Source organism: Pezoporus wallicus, unplaced genomic scaffold, assembly GCF_028554395.1.
Source record: "Pezoporus wallicus isolate ANWC-B61680 ecotype Strahan unplaced genomic scaffold, APGP_CSIRO_Pwel_v1 contig_229, whole genome shotgun sequence".
Classification (NCBI taxonomy): Eukaryota; Metazoa; Chordata; class Aves; order Psittaciformes; family Psittacidae; genus Pezoporus; species Pezoporus wallicus.
Genome location: NW_026638360.1, coordinates 1,591,152 through 1,615,886, shown reverse-complemented (window position 1 = coordinate 1,615,886; position 24,735 = coordinate 1,591,152). Strand labels below are relative to the sequence as shown.

At 38.1% G+C, this 24,735-nt stretch overlaps 1 protein-coding gene across 3 annotated transcripts in view; it reads right to left on the bottom strand.

The window, feature by feature from the left end:
• Positions 1–8,339: 8,339 nt before the first annotated feature.
• The window catches only part of CADM2 (cell adhesion molecule 2), a 625,008-nt gene continuing 608,612 nt past the window's right edge, over positions 8,340–24,735 (bottom strand). For all 3 annotated transcript variants that reach the window (XM_057410463.1, XM_057410465.1, XM_057410464.1), the window contains 2 exons: positions 13,398–13,523; positions 8,340–11,172 (listed from right to left, as the gene is read on the bottom strand). In XM_057410463.1, the coding sequence (XP_057266446.1) occupies positions 11,054–11,172; positions 13,398–13,523 (245 nt within the window). In that variant the 3' untranslated portion in view covers positions 8,340–11,053. The remainder of the gene's footprint in view (positions 11,173–13,397; positions 13,524–24,735) is intronic.

Here is a 24,735-nt window from a genome sequence, read left to right as displayed (position 1 = left end):
GGCTGGTTGGTCAGGTGAGCTGCAATCATGTGCTAGCTGCATGAAGAGGGAACTAGTAATCTCAGTTCTATACAGGTAAATAACACATGGGGTCACTCTGCCTCTGGGGAATGCCAAACCCAGGATCCAAACCCCCAACAGGAGTACTGCTACGCTTCTCTATAACAGTAGCCATATCCATTGCTTTTTATTACCTTTAGGCAACAAATGAATTTGAAGGTGGTGGCAGCAATTCATCTCTGTCACCTATGGCCATGCAATATAGCTGGCCACAAAGAATGCCCTCACATACCCTCAAAGGCATGGAAAACTTGGATGCATCTTCTTAGTAACAAGCAAGATCAGCCTGTTCCCTGCAGCCTACACTACCTTCTTACAGGTTTTGGAATTTAGCCCAAGGTTTGGACTTTATTTTAAAGGCCAGATTTTGAATGCAGCTGAAAGGCTCCCTAGAGCTCATAAATGTAGACCACCATCAATAACTTTATTCATCTATCATGCTGAAGGTTGTACAGGGAGAATATTCTAAAACTGGGGCACTGATTCTCAGGAAGAAGCGACCATCACAAACTGGTTTCTTCTTCAAGTACAAAGTGCTTTTTTTAACCTAAGCTTCTTGCATAAACATAGGGGAAATATGAAAATAGATAAATAAATAGGCCACAATGCTTCATTGCACACATACTCCTCCATGGGGAGTGGATGGGAAAATAAATATGACAGATCCTAGTCATGTTGCTTACTGCTGTTCTGGAGGGTAATCTCATACTATGTTAGTGAGTGCAATATAATGATGTACTTTAACTGGATCACATTATGGTATATGCACTTTTGTCTCTGAGGTAAGCATTAGATGTTCCAGAAAGAGTGAAAATGCACTGAAAAAGTTACAGAATTATATGAAGTATCTTCTTTGTCCTGAGACAGAGCTGGCTAATGCTGTGATACAGAACTAAAAGCCCTTGAAAAAGGTATTTTTTCCATTTGAATTACTCGTACTATCTAACTTCATCTATCAAGGTCCAAATTCTGATTTGCTTGCTGCTTCTTCCTTTTTTGTATCTTATAAATTTCTACCTCTCTATAAATTCTATCCACTCAAAGCCCTTGAAATGGAAAGCTCTGCCTGTTTGCCGGGTGTCAGCATCAGTGCCTTGGAGAATGTTTCTCCTGTTCAGTAGCTCTGTGATTCTGCTGGCTGCATCCCTTTTAGCTGAAGCTCTAGAAGTGAATACAGACTAAAAAGAAGAATAATAACAGCCCCCTGCCTTCAGTCCTACACCTAGAGGGACAGACCTGTCTCCTATGCTCCTGGGAGGGCACAGATTTGCCTTCTTGCTCCCTCCTTCCCTCTTTCATCCAGCCAGCTGGCACAACCCAGAGGATGTACCCCCCCCCCATCCTCCCTCTCAATACACCAAGCAGGAATGGTTACTATCCTTACCAGCTGACATTAGTGCTAATTTCCTGCAAGCTGCCACAGAATAAATAAGAGGCCTCTTTCTAAAAAATCTTTCCGGCTTGCTTAAAAACATTCTCTGTCTTCTTTTCTTCCTGCACGCAGCTTGCAGAATCAATAAGGCCCTAGCCTCTTAGCCCGGAGCAGCAGAGAAGCTATTGCTATGAACTCAGCAGGAGCAAGAGCTAGGGCAAGTAAGTAGCCCAGAGCTAATCAAAAGTGCCCTCCCATGGCTCAGGATGTTGCCAAGTGCTTGAAGCAGAAGCAGAAGGCAATGTACTATGACTCTTTTGTCAAGCAAGGAATCATCTTCATTATCCCCACTTGATTATCCCTGAATTTCATTAATTGCACTTACCTTTACCTTACTTATCAGCAGAGCTTAGCCAAGTGCTGTTCTGTAACACTACTTTTGAAAAAGTGTGTATATTTTCATAACGGTGCCTTACGACTATTAAAAGGGATAAGTAGACTCTTTCACATCAGTGTATAATGCCGTGACAGTTTGGTACAGAGACTCTGTATTCAAGGAAATTATACTCAGTATTCAAAGAAATCTCAGGCAGCCGCTACAGTTTAGAAGAAATCATGTTTGTTTCCCCTTACAATACACGTATTGCAAAAAAAAAAAAAAAATCAACACAAAAAAAAACCCAAAACCCCAAACCAAAAAAAACGCACAAAACCCAACCAAAGAAACCCCCCAAAATAAAACCCAAAACACAGACAAAAAGGGACTTTTGTCTTTTATTACTACAGAAGGTGGGCACAAGGGAGGTTATTTTGTTGGCTGTTGATGAAACAGGACCTTAAAAGGGATCATGTAAGAGGATCACTGTAAGAATCTACTCTCAGCCAGGGAAAGGCAAAGAGCAAAGTACAGTTACCTTTGGGGAAGCTTTTGTCTGATGAAGGAAAACAGGAAAGTATGAAAAGAACTACATCTTGAACGCAGAAAACTAAAAATCCAGTGGTGGATTGTGTCATTTGCTGGACTGTGTCATTTTCCTTGGGTACACTACAGATTTTCAGCATGCTTTGCCCTATATCATGGGCATATTACTTTGAGGATCATGTGGAAATCTGCACTTGTTACTGTATTGAAAATGTCATGGCACATTAAAAATTACTTAAGGGGACGTATTTTGGTTTAGTGAAAAGAAGTAATAAAGATAAGAACAACTCTGCTGAATCCAAAGGGGCTGTACATTTGTCAAATGCATGAATAACTTAGGCCATAGGAAAGCTCTGCCATCAAAGATCACAGAATCATTAGGGCTAGAAGAGACCTCTGGAGATCACCTCATCCAACCCTCCCTGCCAAGGCAGGGCCACCTACAGCAGGTTACACAGGAATGCAGGTGGGTTTTCAATGTCTTCAGAGAGGGACCCCGCAACCTCCCTGAGCAGCCTGGATTTCCTCTGCATGGAGGTACCAAACTCGGTTAGTGTCTGTCTCTGTATATGGGACTTGATTCTTTTTCATAAACACAGACCCTCTAAGAATTTCCCTGTGACATCTGTCTCTCTCCCTTTGAGACCAGTGGCCTTCTTGCCCTTTGTAACATCAACTCAAGCATTATAAGTGGTGTAGAAATCCTTGCATGAATTCTCTAGCTTCTTCAGGGGGACTAATCCACCGTCTAAGTCCCACAGGCTTAAATGCTTTTTTAGCACTTGACCTCTTCATAAGGATGAATTTCTCCCACAGTGAGGCCAGCCTTCAAAAGATGCTACTTTGTCTGTCAGAAGAAACTACGAAGAATACACAGTGAATAGCATACAAATATCAAAGAAAATAACAGAATTTGTAATTATCTGTAAAACACCAGTGTCTCACAGATTATTTTCTTAGATAACTGTTTAAAACATCAGAATTAGTATTTAGAGAAGCATATAACAATTCTACCAGAAACAGCAAAACATGCTCAGTGAATAGTCTGTGTGTACAGCCACTGGTCTAAATCAACTCCACTGCCAAACTGGCAAGCACCAGGAAATACATTAAATGAATAGACAATTCAGAAATGTCCAACAGATAACTAAAATTGCAATTTTATTTTTTTCAATAATATTCATCAGACAATTTTCTGACAAGACTTTTCTGAAAGATGAAGTGCAAATGGGAACCCTGTAAGAATGTTTAGAAGAATCGTACATGACATTTTTTAAGCGCCACTAAGTACACATTGAATACTTTGTAAGTATATAGGCATAGCAACATGCAAGTGTCATGTACCTTACATTACAATATGCATTTTGTATGCTTAACGTTATTAATGACAAAATTAAATGAAGGAAACGTATCTCACCATCAGTGCAATATGTTTAATTCCCATGGATTTTGTTTTCATGTTAGTGATCATATTCAAATATAACCTCCCCAAGGCGATAATTGGGCAGTGTAAGAGCAGAGTACACTGGAGCTCCTAGAAGAACACACACTGACTACGAACAGATGAAGTTGTTAAAGTCCTTTCACCAATTATGCCTTACTATTTGTCCTAGGAAACTAGGAAACTTCAGCTGAAGTATTTTTGTAGTTATAAAATATCTATGCTAAAAGTAAAGCATGCATGAGGACTGCTTTACAATTCTGCTGGAAAAGAGCTAAATAGCAATGTGTATTAAGGACTTGAACCTTGCTCTTTTGAAATCAATAGGTGTATTATACCCAACTTTTGTGGAAGCAGGACATATATGAGTTCAGTAATCCATGAGTTCACTCTCGGCTCACTGTTTAGGCAGAAGCTGATGACAGTAGGTCATATTTGCATATTTCCATGGAAGCTATACAGGGGTATAAGAAAACCTGCTTTCACTGAAAAAGGACCACATGTGGAACTGCGTATTTACTAACATTAATCAATATGCATAGAAAGGAGAGGAAGAGGAAGTGATAAAAAATTTGGCCCAGCAATTAAAGATTTTCCTCCTTTTCATAATCAACATAAACAGTTGATCATGATCATTACTATTTTCTTTACAAGTTTTTAAACCCCTCCTTTAGAACCTATTATGAAAACCCTACAGTGATTTCAATGTAGAATAAGCTTAAGAAAATGAGTATGTTTAGAAGAAAATAGCATCAGTGATTTTCAACACTATGCATAAGGGCAGAGTAAGGCTGTCTGTAGTTTGTGCTGCATTGTGAGATCAGAGCTCACACATGAAACCCTGCTGGCTTGACCCTGAACACAGGGAAAGTGCGAAAGTGCTGACCCTAACAGGCTTGGCTTTACACCTGGAATCTTAAAATAAAAGAGAAGAAATAAAAATCCTTGAACTTTTCTTTAATAGTAACACAGACGTGCTCCTTTCAGAGGACAGACTTCTATTTCTTACCTCCTTTCCAATTAGACTGCTGCTTTTAGCTCAACAGAGAATAGATGATTTAAGACACAGACTGTGGAGGGCAGATCTATAACAAACATAGAAGTCATGAGGAAGCATGGGGTTTGTTTTTTTTTTTGTTTGTTTTTGTTTTTTTTTTTACTTTTATTTTTTTACATTTTGCCACCTCCCGAGAGGCTCTGGAAGCCCCCTGCACCCTCTAGTAGAGTCATCATATTGGCTCCACACCACCTTCCATCTGGTTGTGAGTACATTAAACATTGCTCAAAAGAATGAACATCGCTTGGCAACAAGATGATTCCTACATGCTGGAAGAAATCCCTTAAGGGCTGCTGGAAGCGCACAAAGCTTGGAGCATCCTGAGGATGTGGAGTGATATGGAAGTGTGCTGTTAAACCATGTTTGTACCCTTATTTACTCCTGAGTTAAAACAAGTGCAGAGTGCTGGGTTAGGTTGATCAACAGCAAAAAGAAACTGTGCTAGCTTCTGTTAATACCAAGTAGACAACTCCCATTTGCTTTAGAGGTACTAGCTCCACTCTGAAAAAAACACATAGGAAGTCCTGCTCTCAGTATGAGTTTCCACTCTGCTCTGTTGACATCGAAGGAAGCTCTATCCATTTACTTTTCTCTTACTGTTTGCAACAGTCCTTCCCTGTCCCCCATGCATTGCGTGTTTTTAATGTAAACATGCCCTGGCAATATTATGTTTAAATAAGTAAGAGACATGTCAGAATATGTCAACAGTATTGGTATTGCATATTTAATTCAAAAGCTTGCATGTGCTTTTAAAAGTTTCTCTTTAAACCTGCATGCCTTACTGGAAAGAACTGTGTTGCAGTTGCATTGCACATCATTATCTAGTGCTGACTAAATACTGATGTGTTCTAGCAGTTTATTCTTAAGCTGTTTGGGATGAATCCCCAGCTTGTGTAAATTGGCCCACATTTAAGGCAACAGAGTGAAGCTGATTTATACCAGCTGAGGCTGTGTCCCTATGCCCTGTTAAAACCTCAAACTATCCCAAAATTAGTAAAGAACAGGGCAAGAATTATGAACCCAGGCAAGATTATTTTTTTGTATTTTTAACAGAAAAAAATAAAAATATAGTGATCCCATTTCAAGACTACAATGAAGATTCAGCAGTATTTAAAATGTATACAAATATCTCATAGCTAGTATTTAGACTAAGAGGTAGATGTCATATTCTAGGAATAGTACAGCGTGTGGAATGATGCTAATGGCTGTTGCTGAATACATCTATTTGCCTGATATGCAGGACACAAAGGAGGGTTATAGCAATGGCAACCACAAGAAGGCTTACAATGTTATTTTCTTCTTTTGCTAGTCTATGTTGTCTGCCTTTTGGTGCATTCCTTCTGGAAGGGTATGATGAAAAGTGCCAAGAAGCAAAAAGATCAGTAATACAAAATTTCATGTTCACAAAATGTTAGCTTTATCATTAAAAGCATCCTCTGTACCTTGATGGAAGCATTTTGTACTTACAATTTAAGATTACCTCGTATTACTGAGGAAGTAGTAGAAATTCCAGGTGAGGTGATTCAGCAAAATAGGGGTCAGAAGAATGCAGCTCTCTTTCTCTGTTGTTCATGCTAAAAATACCAGGGCATATGGCAGCATATTTCAGCATCTTAACATACTAGGCTCCCTTGAGGAGAGAAAAAAAAAGAGGAAACTTGTGCTGTTGAGCCAGAAATAGATTACAGAACAGTGTTGCCAGACATACAGAGTGCTGGCAGCAAAGCCATTAGCCGAGTCAGTGTTTTACTTTGCCTACACGTGTTTCAGTGACATTTGATGGGCCTCAAAGAAATGGAAAGCAAAGCTAGTGAGAATGAGGAGCGGTACAAGCATTCTTATAAATTAGTTATCATTGCAAGCAGAGGAATTACACATATTGCATCAGGATACCCACTATTTGTGTATGTGCCTTCCAGTTTTCCCTTGTGACTGTTAGGGGTCACCCCCCTGCTTCAAATAATCAAAATGCATATTATAATTACACGGTTTTCCAATATCCATACACAGCAAGTACAAGATACTTACATGTAAGTACACTGTATTTACCTATATTTTTGCATAGTTTTTAGTGTGTACTTTGTGCCACTTAATAAAAAGCATTACTCGTTATTTTTTTGTGGTTGTTCGTTTTTCTCTATTAGACAGCTTATTCAATTCAAGTTGAAGTAGCTGGATTTTTGGTATGTTCATCACAGATTACCAGTTCCTAAGAGTGTAGAGATTGGACACTTGAAGGAGTCTGGGTAAGTGGCAGGTGGGAGACGGGGGGAAGCTGTAGGGTGACGTTTTGAATATGAAGTTTTAAATCAACTCCTTAATTAAGAAATGCAGTATCAGATTTACAGTGCTAATTTAATAAAACTTACCTTTAATTTGAATGGAATTGTAAAGGTAAGAAATCCATTTTCCTTTTGGTAACACTTTACAATAAGTGGCACTAAATTACACTATAACTGCTATGTTACAGGGAATTACATGTAACTACACTGTAACTGTTGAAATAGCTACTGTACATGTGCGTACATGGTAACTTCAGTGCTGTTACAATCATGAATTACATAATTACAAATGACTCTGTCCTTTTCATTGAAATAGTCATATATATATATATTATACTGTAATGAAAACACACAAGATGTTAACTTTCATGTCTTATTTAGAAAAGTTGCTTTTCTTCACGTATTCCTTTATAGAGGGAGTCTTAGTGCAAGACAAACCATCCTTAAGTAATATGGAAACTATAATGTGCTCTAACTTAAATGCCGAGCCTCAATTTACACATCAGGCTACTTAAACTTTTTCTTGGTTTGTCAGATGACACTAAAAGAGTGGGATGATACACCCCTTGTCTTCTGATGCACCGCTTTATTGTTCAAATCATGAGAATGGTCTTGAAACATTAAAGAAAAACCAAGAATCTACATCAAAAAGTTTAAAAACAATCAGCAACTGACACTGTAAACAGTACACTGGCAGAAACCAGCTCTTCAGAGAGCTAGTCGGCAAGTGTGTGTGGGAGAGGATGTCACATACATTTTAGCGAGGGTGGTTCCCTTTCAGAGCCTCCATTTTGCGTATTCCATGGATACTTCACACCGTAATAAAAGCGGTATTTCAGAATGGGATCTTGGGCAAAGGGAACAGACTTTTAGCCTACTGAATGTCATTAGTGTTGAACCATGGTTTGCTTACAAAAAGGAGGGATGCCTCTTTACACCTCGTGTAGTGATTTAAACCTGTGAAGACCAGACAGGCCTGCAAAGTGCTCTCCAGGTAGAATGCTGGTGTGGGGCTTTCCACACCTGCTTTGTACAGCTGCAAGGGGCATCACCAGGTGCAAGACAATGGAAGATCAACTGTGTTAAAAATGAGCACATGTTAGAAGTTTTAACTGAAAACTAATGAAATAACCTATACTGACAGTACAACTTATATCTCTTGGGTGGTTTTTTCTTCGTTTTTTTTTTTTTTTTTTTTTTTCTGCAAAGTTTAAATGCTCTTTATATGCCACTGGAGAAAATGGTTTGAAATGGTTACCCCAAGGGCAATCCTGCTTTTGAAGGTCATACCTGCCCCTGCATGGGTAATGGTTCAAGTAACAATCCTACTATTCAAGCAAGCTGAAGTTGGGAAGAATGAAAAAATGTGTAAACACTACACTGGTGGGGAATTCCACTTTAGCAAATAAGGCCCTCATCCAGAGAAGCACTTATTTTTAAGCATATGAATAGTGATTTACAGTCCAATGGAATGTCTCTGATGCCTGAAGCTGAAGATGTGCTGAAATGCTTAGCTGAATTGGGCCCCAGGTCCTGAAATAAAACCTTCTTGTATGTGATACTGTACCTTAGCTAATGTAACTTACTGCTGTGACAAGAACCCATATTTTTGGTATTAAACTGAATGACTTCCTTTGCCAGCCTTTTTCATGTGTATGCTTTGAAAGACATGAATATCTTGTAAACCTATACTAGTTTTCAATGTGTCTAGTAGCACCTACCTGGTTCTCTCAAACTACCATATTATATTAACATATTATTGCATTTTTCCACAGATGGGTATGGAGCGATCTGTAAAAACAAGCATGCAACCACATCAATGCAGACTTATTTCTTTAAAATGTCATACTGTATATGATTTATTATGTTAACACTCAACCACATCATATTATTTATGTCTGTATATTTTGAAAAAAAGTGCTGCTTTGATTGACGTCACCTTTTTTTCTTAGAAATCAACAAGATAAATGTTTCAACAAAACAATTAAAATACTCTAATATTGTCCTTAAAAGGTTCATACTCTTCTGATAAATAATCTGACACAGCACCTTTGTCTTCCGTTTCACCATACTCCATGATGTCGTATTCCAAACTCTCCCTTACCCACACAAAAATAAAATCCCAGGAGAAAGTCCTTTACAGCAGACCATCATGCTTTTAGGCTTCACAAGTACAGCAATCAGACAGAAACACTCTTTTGTCAAAGGTGCAAAACCTAGGAGCAAGACCAGCTCCTGCTAGATTAACTTGCATACTCCAGTGTAGAATCATTTCCAAGAGCTGTTATGGCCACCCTTTAGTTTCATTGGAAGAGGATATAAGCCGATGGGCTTACAGTGTTTTGTTGTCATATTTAAGAGCATGTGATTTTTCAGCTGTCAATTACACACAAAAAAAAAAAAATCAGAGATAATCCAAACAGAGACTTTCACTGTGGAGCTAAAAGCATGGCAGGAATTCTCTATCATTCACGGTGACATAAGTTTGTACCTCACAAAATGCATAGACAGGAATTTAATATAAAGAATTAGTCCATTTACTGTATACACAAAACATATATCTTTTGTTTTAACACTTCTATTTTTTTTTCTTTTTTTCTTTTTTTTTTCTATTTTTTGGCAAACCAACATAGAGAAGCAGCTCTGGAACTGCCAAATTAAAAATCGAGAATTTTAGCAACTCAATAGTATTTTTTTAAGGATAGTAATCAAATGTGGTTGTAATTTAAAACCTGAGGCTGTGCACTGGTTGTTAGCTTAAAACTACCTTCCATATAACATTGTGCTTCCATTGTATAACAAAGAAAAAAATTAACAAGAACTAGAAAAGTTTGCTGCTGAACAGTGCTAGGACATACAGACAAAAAATACTAATACATGTTATCTACTTGGAATACTGATTGGAGTCATATCTAAAGGGATATAATGGACATTAGAAAATGCTTACTTGTGACTGACTTAGTTACTGCCCAAAAGGTTGAATATGTATCAAATAATGTTTAATTGAATTTATTATATGCACTATATACAGATACTAAAATGCCTTGCGGTTGTGCCCCATGAACACTTCAAATTTGAGTAGGCAGGTGAGTTCATGTGAAGCAAATAAATTATAAAACCAGAAATTACTCAGAAAGTTCTCTAATCTTTGCAATCCTGAAAAGCAGTAAAAGGGCAGGACAAATTTGTTTCAAATTAAGCACTATTATCTAACTCTGCAGAATCTGTATAGCTATTCAGCATGTTTTTACCACTGAAACACGGCACTGTTGTCAAGGTACCATTTCAAACATAACAAAACAAAGCAAAGCAAAACAAAACAGAAAAAGAACAGTGAACTGCTTTTTTTCCACCAAATCCAAGTATACAAGAAACTATACTAAAAAGATTTCAGTTTGTGTTTCCTAGGGCATATGCTTCAAAACCAAGTTGCTTTTTGAATTATAGATAGACATGTATAAAACATTCTTTGTAAACCTCTAATCTTACACTTAACATTTTATGTAAGTAAATTAGGTCCTTACCTAATAGTATTTGTTGTGAGTATTGTTCTATGACACACTAGTAGGGACATGATAAAAGAAAACTGAAAAAGAAAGCTGCATGACATTTAAACATGTAGAAAACTTGGATTAAGATGATGATTAACATTGTTAAGGCTGTATATTCAAGCACTGTATGTTAAGAGAGCAGTGGATATGAATTTTAGGCAATAAGAAATGTCCTGCTTTACGCATGATACTGTAATTATAGAACGATGATGTCAACAGCTGATTGTTGGCATAAACTGGCTGCTTATAGCAGGTATGTGAGTTAATAAAGATAGCAGAAGATGGCAGAAATGAATTCTGAGAAATGATAGCCAGTTTCCTCCAGCAGTCAGCCTGATAAGTAAAACTTCAAGATTCTAGCTCTGCATCTAAATGAAATACTCTTTTTTCTCCTCTGCATTGACTTGGCTGCCTTCTGCATTGATAATGGCTGTGTCGGCGTCAGGTGCATCTTCAGCTCCTTTTGCTTCATTTGTTAAATATGTTCCTATAGGAATCAGTACAACAGAAAAAAGGGAAAAAAAAAATTAGGATTTTTTTAGGTTTAGACTGCATTATAGGAAGTACATTTCTAACAGTGCTCCAGTTGCTTCATGATCAGGCAAATACATTTACATGATTTCAGCATACATCATACAGGTATGCTCAACTTTCTCATTTGTCCAAGAAATATTTATAGCATTGATACTGATAGTACATATCCACAAATTCAAGTATATCCACAATAAATTAATGTCATTTTTTTAATAAAGATCCAGGTAGTTTTATTAATCGAACATGCTCGCACGTACTGTTACAGATATTTTTTATGCTTAGGATAGGAACAAAAAGATATATGAATAAAAAGAATTGTGTACAATAGTCAACTTTCCCTTTGTGAAAAGCATTATTTAAGTTGGCATAAGATGTATCATTTCATTCAGGAAAGTAAAACAAAAAAGACACACTTCTACTGGCTCATTAAAAAATCTCATGTTTCCCTCACTCAGTCCAATGAAATTAAAAACATGCTTATATCAGCTATCCACATGATTATCCTACCTAAAATGAGATTTAAAGAGTTAATACCAACATTGTGGAGCAAAAAGCACGGCAGGAATTCTCTATTATTCAAGGTGACATAAATTTGCACTTTAGGGAATTAACCAAGTTTTAACAATAGGTCTAAAAGCCATTTGGAGGGTAAATATCAATAAATTATAACTAGAACTAAACAGGAATGTAGAGAAGCTTTGTCAGAAGTCAGTGTCACTTCATCCCGGTTATCTCTAATCATAGAATAGTTAGGGTTGGAAAGGACCTTAAGATCATCTAGTTCCAACCCCCCTGCCATTGACAGGGACACCTCACACTAAACCATATCACCCAAGGCTCTGTCCAACCTGGCCTTGAACACTGCCAGGGATGGAGCATTCACAACCTCCCTGGGCAACTCATTCCAGTGCCTCAGCACCCTCACAGTAAAGAACTTCTTCCTTATATCCAACCTAAACTTCCCCTGTTTAAGTTTTAACCCGTTACCCCTTGTCCCGTCACTACAGTCTCTAATGAAGAGTCCCTCTCCAGCATCCCTATAGGCCCCCTTCAGATACTGGAAGGCTGCTATGAGGTCTCCATGCAGCCTTCTCTTCTCCAGGCTAAACAGCCCCAACTTTCTCAGCCTGTCTTCATACAGGAGGTGCTCCAGTCCCCTGATCGTCCTCGTGGCCCTTCTCTGGACTTGTTCCAACAGTTCCATGTCCTTTTTATGATGAGGACACCAGAACTGCACACAGTACTCCAGGTGAGGTCTCACGAGAGCAGAGTAGAGGGGCAGGATCACCTCCTTTGACCTGCTGGTCATGCTCCTTTTGATGCAGCCCAGGATACGGTTGGCTTTCTGGGCTGCAAGCACACACTCAAGCCGGCCCATGTTAAGTTTCTCATGAACCAACACCCCCAAGTCCTTCTCCGCAGGGTTGGCTCTGAATCTTTTCTCTGCCCAACCTGTAGCTGTGCCTGGGATTGCTCTGACCCAGGTGCAGGACCTTGCACTTGGCATGGTTAAACCTCATGAGGTTGGCATCAGCCCACCTCACAAGCGTGTCAGGGTCCCTCTGGATGGCATCCCTTCCCTCCAGTGTATCAACCGAACCACACAGCTTGGTGTCAAGGGCTAATGGTGGGAGGGATTGAAAATGAAGAGAATAGAACCCTTAAGGTGAAATCTCTGAATACAGCAAAACTTAGCCCAGGAAAGAACCCCTTATTTCTGTGGGATCACTGGTAAAAGAGTCACTGATCTGAAATCTCACCACCTGCGGCTGATATTATCTTTTATATATATAATTAGCACAATTTATTAAAATGAAAAATTTTATTCATACAATAAATATACTCTGCTGAATCAACATGCTACTTAAAACTATGAGATCATATAACTAAGTGTCTAGAACTAAGGGCCAAAGCCAAGAGGCAATCTGACCTTTTAATTTCTCTAAATCACTGATATATGAGATGACCTTGGGTATGTAACTAGATGTCCTTTGCCTTAACCATTCCATAGGAAAACTGTGTAGAATTCACAAGGATTTCACTTGTGACTGGACTGTGAACTGAACTTTCTCACCTAAATCATTTAGTAGATGGGGGAAGGAGAAAGGGAACAGCATTCCCAGGTGAAATCATGTCTTGCTTCCAAAAGTGACCGAACTTCCACTAAATCTGTCCTACCTTTATGTCTTGCCAGGTATCGACCAAGGAGAATTATAGAACATAGTGTTACAAAGACAACTACAGCCACTATTCCTCCTATAAGAGCATGGTCAGGTCCGGTCTGTCCAGCCAAAGCATTTGGATCTAGGAGAAACAAAAAGCAAAAGTTGTCCTACACAGTCAAAAATTGTCAAGAAAATTCACAATAGCAAATTTTATACTGATCATCCTGAAAATAGGACATTTCCCTCTTTAATATTCAGCAAGGTTATTCCCACTTTTACTACCAGTATCTTATCAACAACATAACGCTGCTTGTATTCCCAGATTGTTAAAACCCTGAGGACAACACAGTTATGAAAAATATTACCTTATTCTTCTTTGGCAGAGGTTATTAAATGGGAAAGGTTTCTGGTTTTGTCCTCAGCATTCTACAACTGAAAACCTGGCCACAGCTATTTATAGAAGGAAAAACAAGGAACTGAGAATTGGGGATCAGATAGCATCAGCAGAATAGTGTCTGCATAATACATAATTTATAGAATTGATTCTCAGTGGGGAACCTTTATATATTCTCTTCCTTTCATTCCTATCCTATTGCAGCAGAAATGAAAAGGCAGATAAAGTATAGCCGTGCCAAGTTCGTCTGCACATGGCTAAGTCTGCATGAATTTGGTCAGATAAAGGTATCAGGCAACCTAAAGATCATCATTCAGTCTCAAGCCTCAGTTTCTGAATTTACTAAGAATACTCGATTAACACCAATGTGAGCAAACTGTAATAGATATAACAGTGTATTAGCAGGCTCATTGTAATAGCTCTAGGCACAGTGTAAGGAATAATGCCAGATCCTGTGCTGGTCATTTGCCTGTTCTGTTGCCTGGTGCTTTACAAAAGTTGCAAAGAGACAATCATGGGAAATGGCACTACTTAGGAGCGAGTAACTCTTTGGAGCTTCTGAACAATGACCCACCAACCTGTGACTGTTGACTCACCTGCAATATGCAAAAGAAGGTAAAAATTCAATCAAAGGATTATGCCAAGATTTCTATTTTAATGAAAATGCCTCTGCTACAAAGTAATAGTAATTCTCTGAAGACGCTATTAGCATGTACTGTATGTTGCAATCAGTCTCTCTGCTTCAAGGGCATTTCCCTTGTAGGAGCTGTTTAGAGTCTACAGATAGGTTACAAACAACTTCTTTGCTTTGCAAAAGGGAAAGGCAGGAAAAATATTTACACAGAAAAGAGGGCGAGTCTGTAAAGACCATAGAAGGGTCTCTGTTAAAGCCAAGGAGGTGTGATCCCATGATACCATAATTGCATTCTGCTGAGCAGCATTACTCTAAAACAGTAAGATGCATAGATATATCTACATGCACATAAAGTATACATAAATATAATGTTACATAGATGAAATAAAAGAATCATGTTCACACTGAAATTACACTTTCAGGTTTGCTGGAGCACAAATGGTATGGCCACTGTTACTGATACAGTTCTGCTCTTAACAGTCAGTGAATCCATCAGGCATCCACACATCACTTTGTCTCAGCTGGCTTCCTGATCTCCCAAATCTTTCTCTTATGGCTGCTAAGAGGACTTTGGGGAAGCTGCCACAACACTTCTGTGGACATGATGGCAAATAGTAGTTATCAGCCTCAAAAAAGCTAGAAACACCTTATAAGGTCTTATAAAATCAGCTGTGCACGCACTCTCCTCTGCCTCGATGAACCTCCTGGTATAGTGCTATTGTTGGTGGCACTACCCTGACTACACAGAATCAGTCCAGGGGGAAATCAGCTCTATTTTGGTTATTAAAAATGACCCTGAGTTCTGAGTGCCAGCAGCCTCACTGAGAAAAGTAAGACAGTTGAAGTCTTGCCTCCCCAAAGGAAGAGCCTTTCAGAAGCTCTGCTTTCTGGAAGGAGTAAGGAGGAGGTGATTGCTTGCTTGAGAAAATGGAAGGTGACAGTTTGGTGCAGGATTGTCAGCCTGCATGAATTGTATAGCAAATTCCTCCTTTTGTGGTGCCTGCGTAGCAATGTTGCTGTAAACCTCCTACCCCCCTGCAGCAAAAGGTAGCACCCATTTGGGCACTGAGGAACATCCATGTCCCCAGGTGCTGCATGTGACCTGCAGGAGATGCTCTTTCCCAACACTGGGCCAGAAGCAGCATGAACACGTTTTCCCACTAAAAGCTAACTTCTGATAGTATACTAGTGGTAAAATTAAAGACTGAAAAGAGATATTTAAAGTGATAATATACTTCCTGATGAAGAGTATAATCCATAGAAGGGTTAGAACAACATTTTATCTAGAGATGTTTTTTAAAAAGCTGATTGCAGTGTACAGCCTTAGCTCATCACCCATATTTACAACCTATTTCCTCGTTGAGCTTTAATAAACAGTATAGATAAAAATCCTCACAATACACTGAGATGACTATGCCTCTGTGCTTTCATCCTCAGGTGATTTCCTATATATAGGTACTCCTCCTCTGACATATCTGATGTGACTATATGAAATGACCTAAAGCCAGCATAAATATAAGGTTCCCACCTATCGGTGTGGATTGATGAGACTCTACTGCTGCTATAGGTTGAAACTTTTAACTTCCAAGTTAATTTATGTATTCACTGGAAAGCAAAGGAAGCATCCTGTTTCTGCCATAATCTTCTAACACTGGCATCAAAGCCAGATTAGATTGATAAGTATCACTAGAAAAGTTTGTCCATAAAAATACTCGTACATTACAACATTCCCATTATATTACCAGTGAAAAATTTATTTGTTAGAAAAGAAAGGAAGGAGAGTAAGGAGAAGATGGCAAGAAAGGAAATAAAGAAAGAACCTCAAAAGTGGTCAATTTTTCCTTGGGGAGCAAGCATTCTTTCATCTCAAAATGAGAATGTGTACAACATAAACAATATTCTGAACTGGAAGTGCACCTCATAGAAATAGCTCCTCATAGAAAAATGATGGTAGCATTAAATATAAATATGCTCCACATTATGCATATAGATAATGCACTTTACTTTTGCCTTGCATGAAATGACCTAAGCCCTATGAGTGAATTATAGATCTGGGGCTATCTATTATCATACAAATAATTACTATATCAAAATGTGCCTGAATAGTATCTGAAAAATAGAAACAAAGGGGTTAGGAAACCATGCCATTTTGTATCTTAGGTATTTATACAGTGAGCATGTATAATTGTCCAAGTGTTCCGGGCATTTCTATTAACAACTCCCATTAAAGTTCCTGAAAATGCTAACTGTGTACATGGGCACTGACCACTCCACAGCTTGCTTTCCAAAAAATAGAACAGTATTCAAATATTTTTAGATATCCATTACAAGCTTCATGGGCTTTACCAGGCAAATCCTACCCTGCCTCACACAGAACTCCAGCAAATCTTAAGTATGCAACGGTGCAATAAATACTTATAATCTGTTTGCATTAGAAAAAAAAAAAAACCAAACCAAATTGCTCTGTTCCTGTTTAAGTATAGCCTGCTTGTTACTGCAGTGGCACAGGTAGCCACAGTAGCCACAGCCTGAAACAGTGACATTCAATTTTGTTGCATTAGATCTTCTTCAAAGATCAGTTCTTTTTCTGTTTATTTAATCCCTTGATGAGACTATGGAAATCTTACCGCAAGGTAATGACACAAAAGCTCATTCTCTTTTATTTTTTTTTGTCCTAAATTTAGGAAGCCTCTTCAAAACACTGATTGCTGATCCTGAGGTTGTACCCATTTTCAACTTCTGGGATTTGGCTGTTACTCTTTGTTCACAAACTTACAGAAATACCACTCTTAAAATGACTAACAAAAAACTGTATCATTCATGGAGAAGTGAAACACACCTGATAAATTCTAGACCTATTAAATACGTAGATAAGTGCTTTTTGTGACCTGCTGACATAAAGTTTCAGTGTAGAATATTTTTATATGCATTCACATGCTAGCTAGGCTGAGAATTTTTGGCAAGAGTGTTTCATGTTTTTGCATAAAGTATATCTTAATTATTAATCTAATTTCAGTTTCTTCCTGCATAAGTTTCCTTCTTATTTATGCATAGTTGACTTGACTGAGCAGGCTGAAGGAAAGGGTCAGATAACCCTTTCCTGAGTAAAGGGAGAACAAGCATGTTTGTGTACACTGACATGGCATATTTTGAGGAATATATGCTTAAGTAGCCCCCTTTACTGAAGACTTTTACTAACATGTATTTTTGGCTTAGATTCTGAAATTTTTATAAAATCATTAAGCAAGAGATGTATCTAGGTTTTAGGCATCCAAAATAATAATTTGTTTTGACTGTTTCTACTAAAAGAGAAATTAGAAATAAAGGTCCTAATTTGCTGTGGAGCTTAAACAAAATTCACAAAGTGAAGACATATTAAGCAGATGTATTATTCATAAATTACCATTCCTTAAGGCTGCAAAAAGAACAGGGATGTCCTATTTCTCAGACAAGTTACTGAAACCACCAGGCTAGTGTCACTTTAACTGATTTCATGAATAATCTATTGCTGAGGCAAAACAGAACCACTCCAGCAAGGGATCCTGGGGCATGGCTCCATATTACAATTTCTGCGGCAGAAAAATCTCTTCAAGTGACTCCTACCTTTTCTCCATATTCAGTGATTTCTTATCATCCTTAGTACTACTTGCCTATACTCCACACTTCTGCAAAAGCAACTGTGTGAAGGGCCTGGATCAAAATCAGTAAAGCAATGTACATTTTAGGGTGGGAGAACCCCAAAAGAACAATATTTAAATGAATTGCTCTGTCATATTTGAAGGGCTGTTGAATTGTTGCAGATAAGGGCAGGGCGAAAATGAGTGATGGGAGCTGGTGAACACTGTGGAGAAAGTCAAGAAAGGAACCACAAGTCATGACACATCTAAACCTGCACTACTTTAAAGTGCCTTAGCCAGAGGAGAGCAAACTGCAAGCACTATGGGAAACAAGTAGTCTTGGGTTTTGAGAAGTTTACCAGTGAATGTAAGTTAAACTAGAAACATTACCCATTGAAATTTCTTTGCATTTCAGCTTAATTTCCTAAGGAGATATAGCTTGTGTGATCATATCACCCAGTCCAAATTACTTTGGAACCATAAACCCATTACAACAAATATTAAAAGACAGTAAAGATCTTAATATTACTGTTTTCCTAAAACTAACCTGAGAGAACAGGTTGCTGCAGGAGCTCAGCCCTTATTAGGTATCAGATAACCTAAAGGAAGGAAGCCAACCTAAAGGAAGGAAGCCTTTAGAAAAGCCTGAATAGAGAGAAAAGCCTCACTCAAAATCTATGCCCAAGAATTAATTTCTTATTGGAGGTTTCTTTCCAGTGCAAGTACTTTGGTGTCCAATATGGCACAAATCCTGTTTGAAGTTTTTCACATGGTTAGGTGGTATTTATAACATATAAGCCCTTCCCACCTGATCTTTTTTTCCTTCCCTCCATACCCACTCTTCTTGTGTCTTTTTTCTTGTCTAATAATGGGTCAGCTTACACTGCAGTATTTGTATGATTCACTTAAAAAGGCAGTCAACCATGAGGCACAACCTCATTGGAAATCAGATTTCTTCCTGCAGCTTATGGAACAAATTTGGTTTTAAAAATGTATTTAGAGTAACATAATTTGCCAGATTTAGCCATAGGGTCCATGGAGTTTTTACCTGTTCCACAATTATATGTTTTTGGAAAAAAAAGGAAAAAAAAAAATAAAAAAATCCCCAAGCCAGCCCAAACCAAACAAGATCCTCCCTCCCCTCCCCCACCTCAGTGACTTGACAAACATCAGTAGGAACAAAGACTAAAAGAGGAATTTACTCACAATATGGATAGGAGGTAGGGCTGAAGCCCTGATAGCTAACAGGGTATTTGCTTTAGGAAAAGTGGCAGTAGTGCTGTCTGTGATAAATGCCAGTAAGTAGAATTTACCCATTTCAGCATCTTAATTTGGGCACCCCAGAGTTCAATTTCCCTTGCCTGACCTAGAGTGCTGAAACAGGTACTTTTAATCTCCTTTTGTAATATGCTGCTAACCACTAAAATACATGTACATGAAACTTGTGGAAGTATTGTTAAGGGGCAAAAGAAAGTTTTGTAACCTTAATTTAAATTGCAAAAAGTAGCTGCCCAAAGGGGCTGGTTGTGAAATTTGTTGAAAATGTGTTTCGTTATTAACCAATTCTGAACTTAAAATGTGACAAGCTTCTTTTTCCTTCAGTGCCTGAAGCAAAGAAGAACAAACAGTGTACTATTATACAGCATACACAAAGTGCTATTTTAATAGTAGAACATCACCAGCCACAGAAAAGACAGGAAAAAAGTTTACTTGTATATCTTCAAAGGAATTAATACATTTTCTTCCAGTGTTACTGCAGTAGCACATTTTGCCCATTTTGCCTCTAAGTATTTTTTTTCTCAGTGCTGAATTATATATACATTCCTATTAAGAAGAACCCACATCCCAGAAGGATTGAAGTCCCACACTAATGTTTCACAGCTGAACCTACAGCTCCTTTTGAACACTTTGTGTTGTTCTCATGAATCCGAGACTTCTTTCAGCAGAGAGAAAAAGCCCAAATGTCTTCTGATGTGTGTTTGTAAGTAGGTGGCTGTTGTCAAAGGTAAATAAAAGCATTACACATTCCTGTTTATTTTGCAGATGTATTTTTGCCATGCTAATAAGAGACCTCTATGCCTACAATGTTTAGACAAAAGATTTAACAACATTTGTCAGGCTCTTTAGAGACTCATTCCAGATTTTGTGCTCTGTGCCATTGACACGGGTTGTTAGTTATGTTTCTGGGTTGGGTTTTGGTTTGGGCTGGGTTGGGTTTTGTTTTTTTCTTAATGCTGCTTTAAAAGCTCTGCTTTCCTGAAGGGAACAGTTCCCCTCATTAGAGCACACAAAAGACTTCTTATTGACAACATTATATTTTTGTCCATCAATAAACTTGTTACTGCAAGTTACTGCAAGTACTTTAGACTTTGTCTTAGGAAAAAAGAACTAAAACCTCTAAGTTTTTGCCTTCATCTGCTCTGTAGAGGATAATCAAGTCAATTCAGTGTTTGAAGAAATACTTGCAGCCTGTCCAACTAACTTCTGGCTACAACAGGCTGTAGGGAAAGAGACAACTGGCACAGATGACTGGAGAATCTCCCTGTTAAGTTTCTTTCCCTGAATGAGTCAGCTGTGGGCTGCAGCAACAGGCAGGTGATGCTTTAACTCTGCTTCCAGCCTTTTAATTTCCATCTTCTTGTGAAGTTCCAGAATGCTCAGTGCCTCCATTGCAGAAAACAAAAGAAATCAGACTGAAGTCAAGAAACTTCAGACTGTTAGATAGTTAAAAAAGAGAAAAAGGAAGAGCCCATCCTTATGCAGAAAATAAAGATGCATTGCTTTCTATTTTGTGAGAAAACACACTTAATAAGTGCCATCTTTCTTCTGGTGACTTTCCATCAACAAATATAGGAGAATCCCTGCTCTTCTTGGTTTTGTTAATCAAAACAAGGACAGGCACCAGCTGGAGTAGGTGTGTGTGTGCTCACAACTCCTCTTCCTGTCATCAGAAGTTAATTATCTATAAAAATAATGAACCGTTCTTTAATTAACACAGAGACTGGAGATGTCAATATACTCTCACGCTCCCTTCCTTGTAGTACCTTATAGTTGTGGCTTTTGGTCACTTCCTACAGGCTTCGGTTTGCTAGAAAGAACATGAACACAACTGTGTAGGAAGGGAGTGTGGAGCATGCGCTGAGCAGTTTTCTGAGCATAAGCATCTACTGCTGCCTGCTGTCACAGGGGTTGGGGCCAGGCACCCAGATGGTCTCCAGAAACCTTATCTTTCACATAGCATGAGAAAGCAATGTATTATCACCACAACTTCACACCATGAACTATGGTGAGATCATTAAGAGAGTAATTGGCCAAAGCATTTAAGAAGTTATTTTGCTAACCTTAAGGAAGTCCCAATAGCTTAAGCCTACTAGAAATTAGTATAAATGTTTCTCTTTTCCACTGTGACTTTTTTGCCAGTTTGTTTTTATGCTGTCTTTTATACAATCTCCCTCACAGATATTGCCTCTCAGAGCTAATCAGTATCACTGCTCAAATAATAAATAGTACCTCAAATAAGCAGTGCAGGAAAGACATGCTTTCAGCTGAGAAATAGCATGAAACAAATGGAGAGGTTCTATGAAGTGTAGAGATAAAGATGTTCCTGATGGCATAAGCTAGGTAGGAGAAGGTTTTCTCACCAGTAAAGCAGAGCCATAGACATAAAGTTAGCCAAGAACATGTGTGGTTCTACAAGGATGAGAAGGAGCAGCAACAGATTCACTGTTACTGCAGTAGCAGTTGCACAAGATACACTGTACTGAATATGTTCATGAGAGTTTTAAAACCAAGAAGGGCAGCTTTAATTTAATTGAAGATCAGCTCTAATTAAAACTTACTCTGCGGTGGAAGAAAACCTATTGTTCAAATATATTCTTTATGCTTGTCATACTAATTTTTTCTCACCAAATCAGATTAGAATAATTATAAACCTATAATGACATCAAAACACCCCAGTAAACCAGCCACTTACAGCCAGAATCTGACACCTCATTCATGCTGAATAGCAATTTAATCTGTCATGGGACTTCTCAGTATGAGTAATTGGAACAGAATTTCCTCTTTGGCAGCTAATAGCATATTTTGTCTGTCAATATATTTCTAGAAGATTAGCCAGGCATACTTGTGGTTAGGGTAATCCATCCAAAAGCAGCTGTTGACTGACCCAGCTCATCTCAGAAACAGAGATGGGACAGACATTAGCAGAGATAGTAATGCACAGAGTAAGAGAAGAGTAAATTATTGATAGGAAGGTGAGGACCCCTGTTAATATGTGAGGCTTTTTTATAGCTGTTTTAATTAGGGCATAAAATCTCATATAAATTCTTTGGGACAGTGGCAATTAGCGAAGTTTCTGTCTAAGCAATAAAACTACTTTCAATTTGTCTGAATTTTTGTCCATGGTTTAATTGAATGCTATCAATTCTTTATGCCAACCCTGTACTAATGGAAATGACAATATTTTCCCCATTTAATAATGACATGCTTGATGGAATTCAATATCTTAACCAAATTCTCCTCTGGGAATATTAAGATCGTTGTTTCCAGATGCCTTAAAGTTAAATACCATCCTGCTATTAGCAGGAGACGGTTTATTCTTAATGCCATTGATTGGTAATGGATTTGCTAAGAGTAAGGTTGATCTTTGCTTTCCTAAAGGCTTTTTGTATTCATAGAAAAATAAAGCTACACAGCTTTTGGTTTATGGACTTTTTTTTTTTTTTTTAACTCAGCAGCATGCAATTCATTTCCAGCAGCACTCATGATCTCTGTTGCTAGCTGCAACACATCCAGATTCTACCAAGGGGGTCACATCCACACTAGTTTGCAACTGACAGATCCATTTCCCACCTTCTCTTGAGACAGCAATGAGGACTGAAAAAATCAGAGGTCCACTGTAATTACTATGTATATTTCAGATTAAGTAAATGTGATAAAAGCCTCCATCTGGCTGTTGATCAAACGTGCAGAAGCAGGCTGATTTTCAGTGACATATTACAATATGTCTCTTGTAACAGTCCCTAATGCCATCCTGTAAATTACTTACATTTGGGATTACTCGACTACGGCAGACAGAAATATTACTCACTGTTTAAGTGCTGCCTACTGGGAATATGGAAGATGTGGTCTAATCTTGAAGTTGTTAAGCAAGGCATTAAGAAATAATGGGTCCATGTTTATTTTACTAAATGCCGATTGTGCTCACGCTATTTGAAGATGGTAAACCCAATTTAATAGCATCCTGAACCTGTTCCTGATGCTGGAAAGCTGTAAAAAGTCTAACACTGGGGAAATAAGTGTAAGTGGTGTGCTGGAGCAGTTCTTAAGAATAACTCAAAAAATTAGAAAAGTCCTACAACATATGTCAATAGCTCCAAATTATAATCTATCTGCTTAAAAAATGTAGACCTCTCTCTGAGGAGAAATTCAGTTTCAGGGCCTTTCATTAAAGAATATTCCCAACCAGCTACCCCAAAAAGAAACAATAGAAATTTCAGGGGAAAACCATAAAAAGATGCTGTCATTTCTCCATTCGCTTTATACCTCTCCTTCCAGTGGTGTCTGCAATATGTGGAGAGTCAAAAGTTACTACATTACTAAAGGTCTTTTAAAAAACTTCTGGTAAGAAAGAAAGGCTGTGGAAAAAAAATGTGTGGGATATTCACAGGGCAACTAATTATGGTTAGAAAGGCTGTTCTTTCTTATGATATACAGCTCCTTGAGGTTTACAACTCACAGAACAAAACCAGAATTAATCCACAATTGAAAATACCAGTGCTTATTTTTAAAGAAATATAAACTATGGGTATTTCTGGACTACAATATCAAATTTTACTTCTTATTGAACATTCATTCTGGCTAGAACATATACCAGGACACTCGTGTAAATGAAGGTGCTGCCCTGAAAGGAGAGCTTTGGCCCTTAAATTCTTATTGTAAAGCCCAGCAGAAAGCCCTTGTTGCTCTACAGCTCTTAAAAGGACAGTATCTTTGTACTACAGCAGTTAAAATTGGTTTTCTTCTAGTCATTGGTCTGGAAAATGTTTTTGGAAGTGCTCATGAGCTTAAAAAACATCTCATGGCATTTTTTTCCTCTAGAAATATTCTGCTCATCTCCTATTTCATCACTCCAACAAGTAACTTTCCCCTTCTTTCCTTATTCAGTTCTTATTCTGTTTTAACCGCATGAGATTTTCCATGTAATCCCTTCACCCTAAATTGTCTCATTAGCCTACATCACTTGGCATCCACTCTTACTTAACTGAAGTGGCTCATTAAAAGACATTTCCTCTTAAAAGGCCTCTAAAACCTTAGTCCTCTCTTTAGAAAAGCATGAACACAAAACGTGAAAGCAGAAAACAGCATTCCAAACAAAGCTGGAATTAATACACCTTCCAAATGCCACTGCTAGGCAAGTTTTCTTTATGTCTTTTCTTCTTCCCTTCCTTTCTTCCTAATAAGCCTGTTCCCTTTACATTATAGCCACCCAGGAGACACAGTGCTACTCTCTGAAGTATCCTGCACACTTAAACAGATTAAAAATAAAGGTGCACTCCAAGAAGTTGATTCTGGTCACTCTGACATTCTGTTCAATCCAGAGGCTTGTGTTAAGTCAGCAAAATTTTATTTACGACTATCTCACTATCACCTATAACAATATCATTCCCAAAATGAAGCTAGCAGACATTACATTCACCTGAAAAAC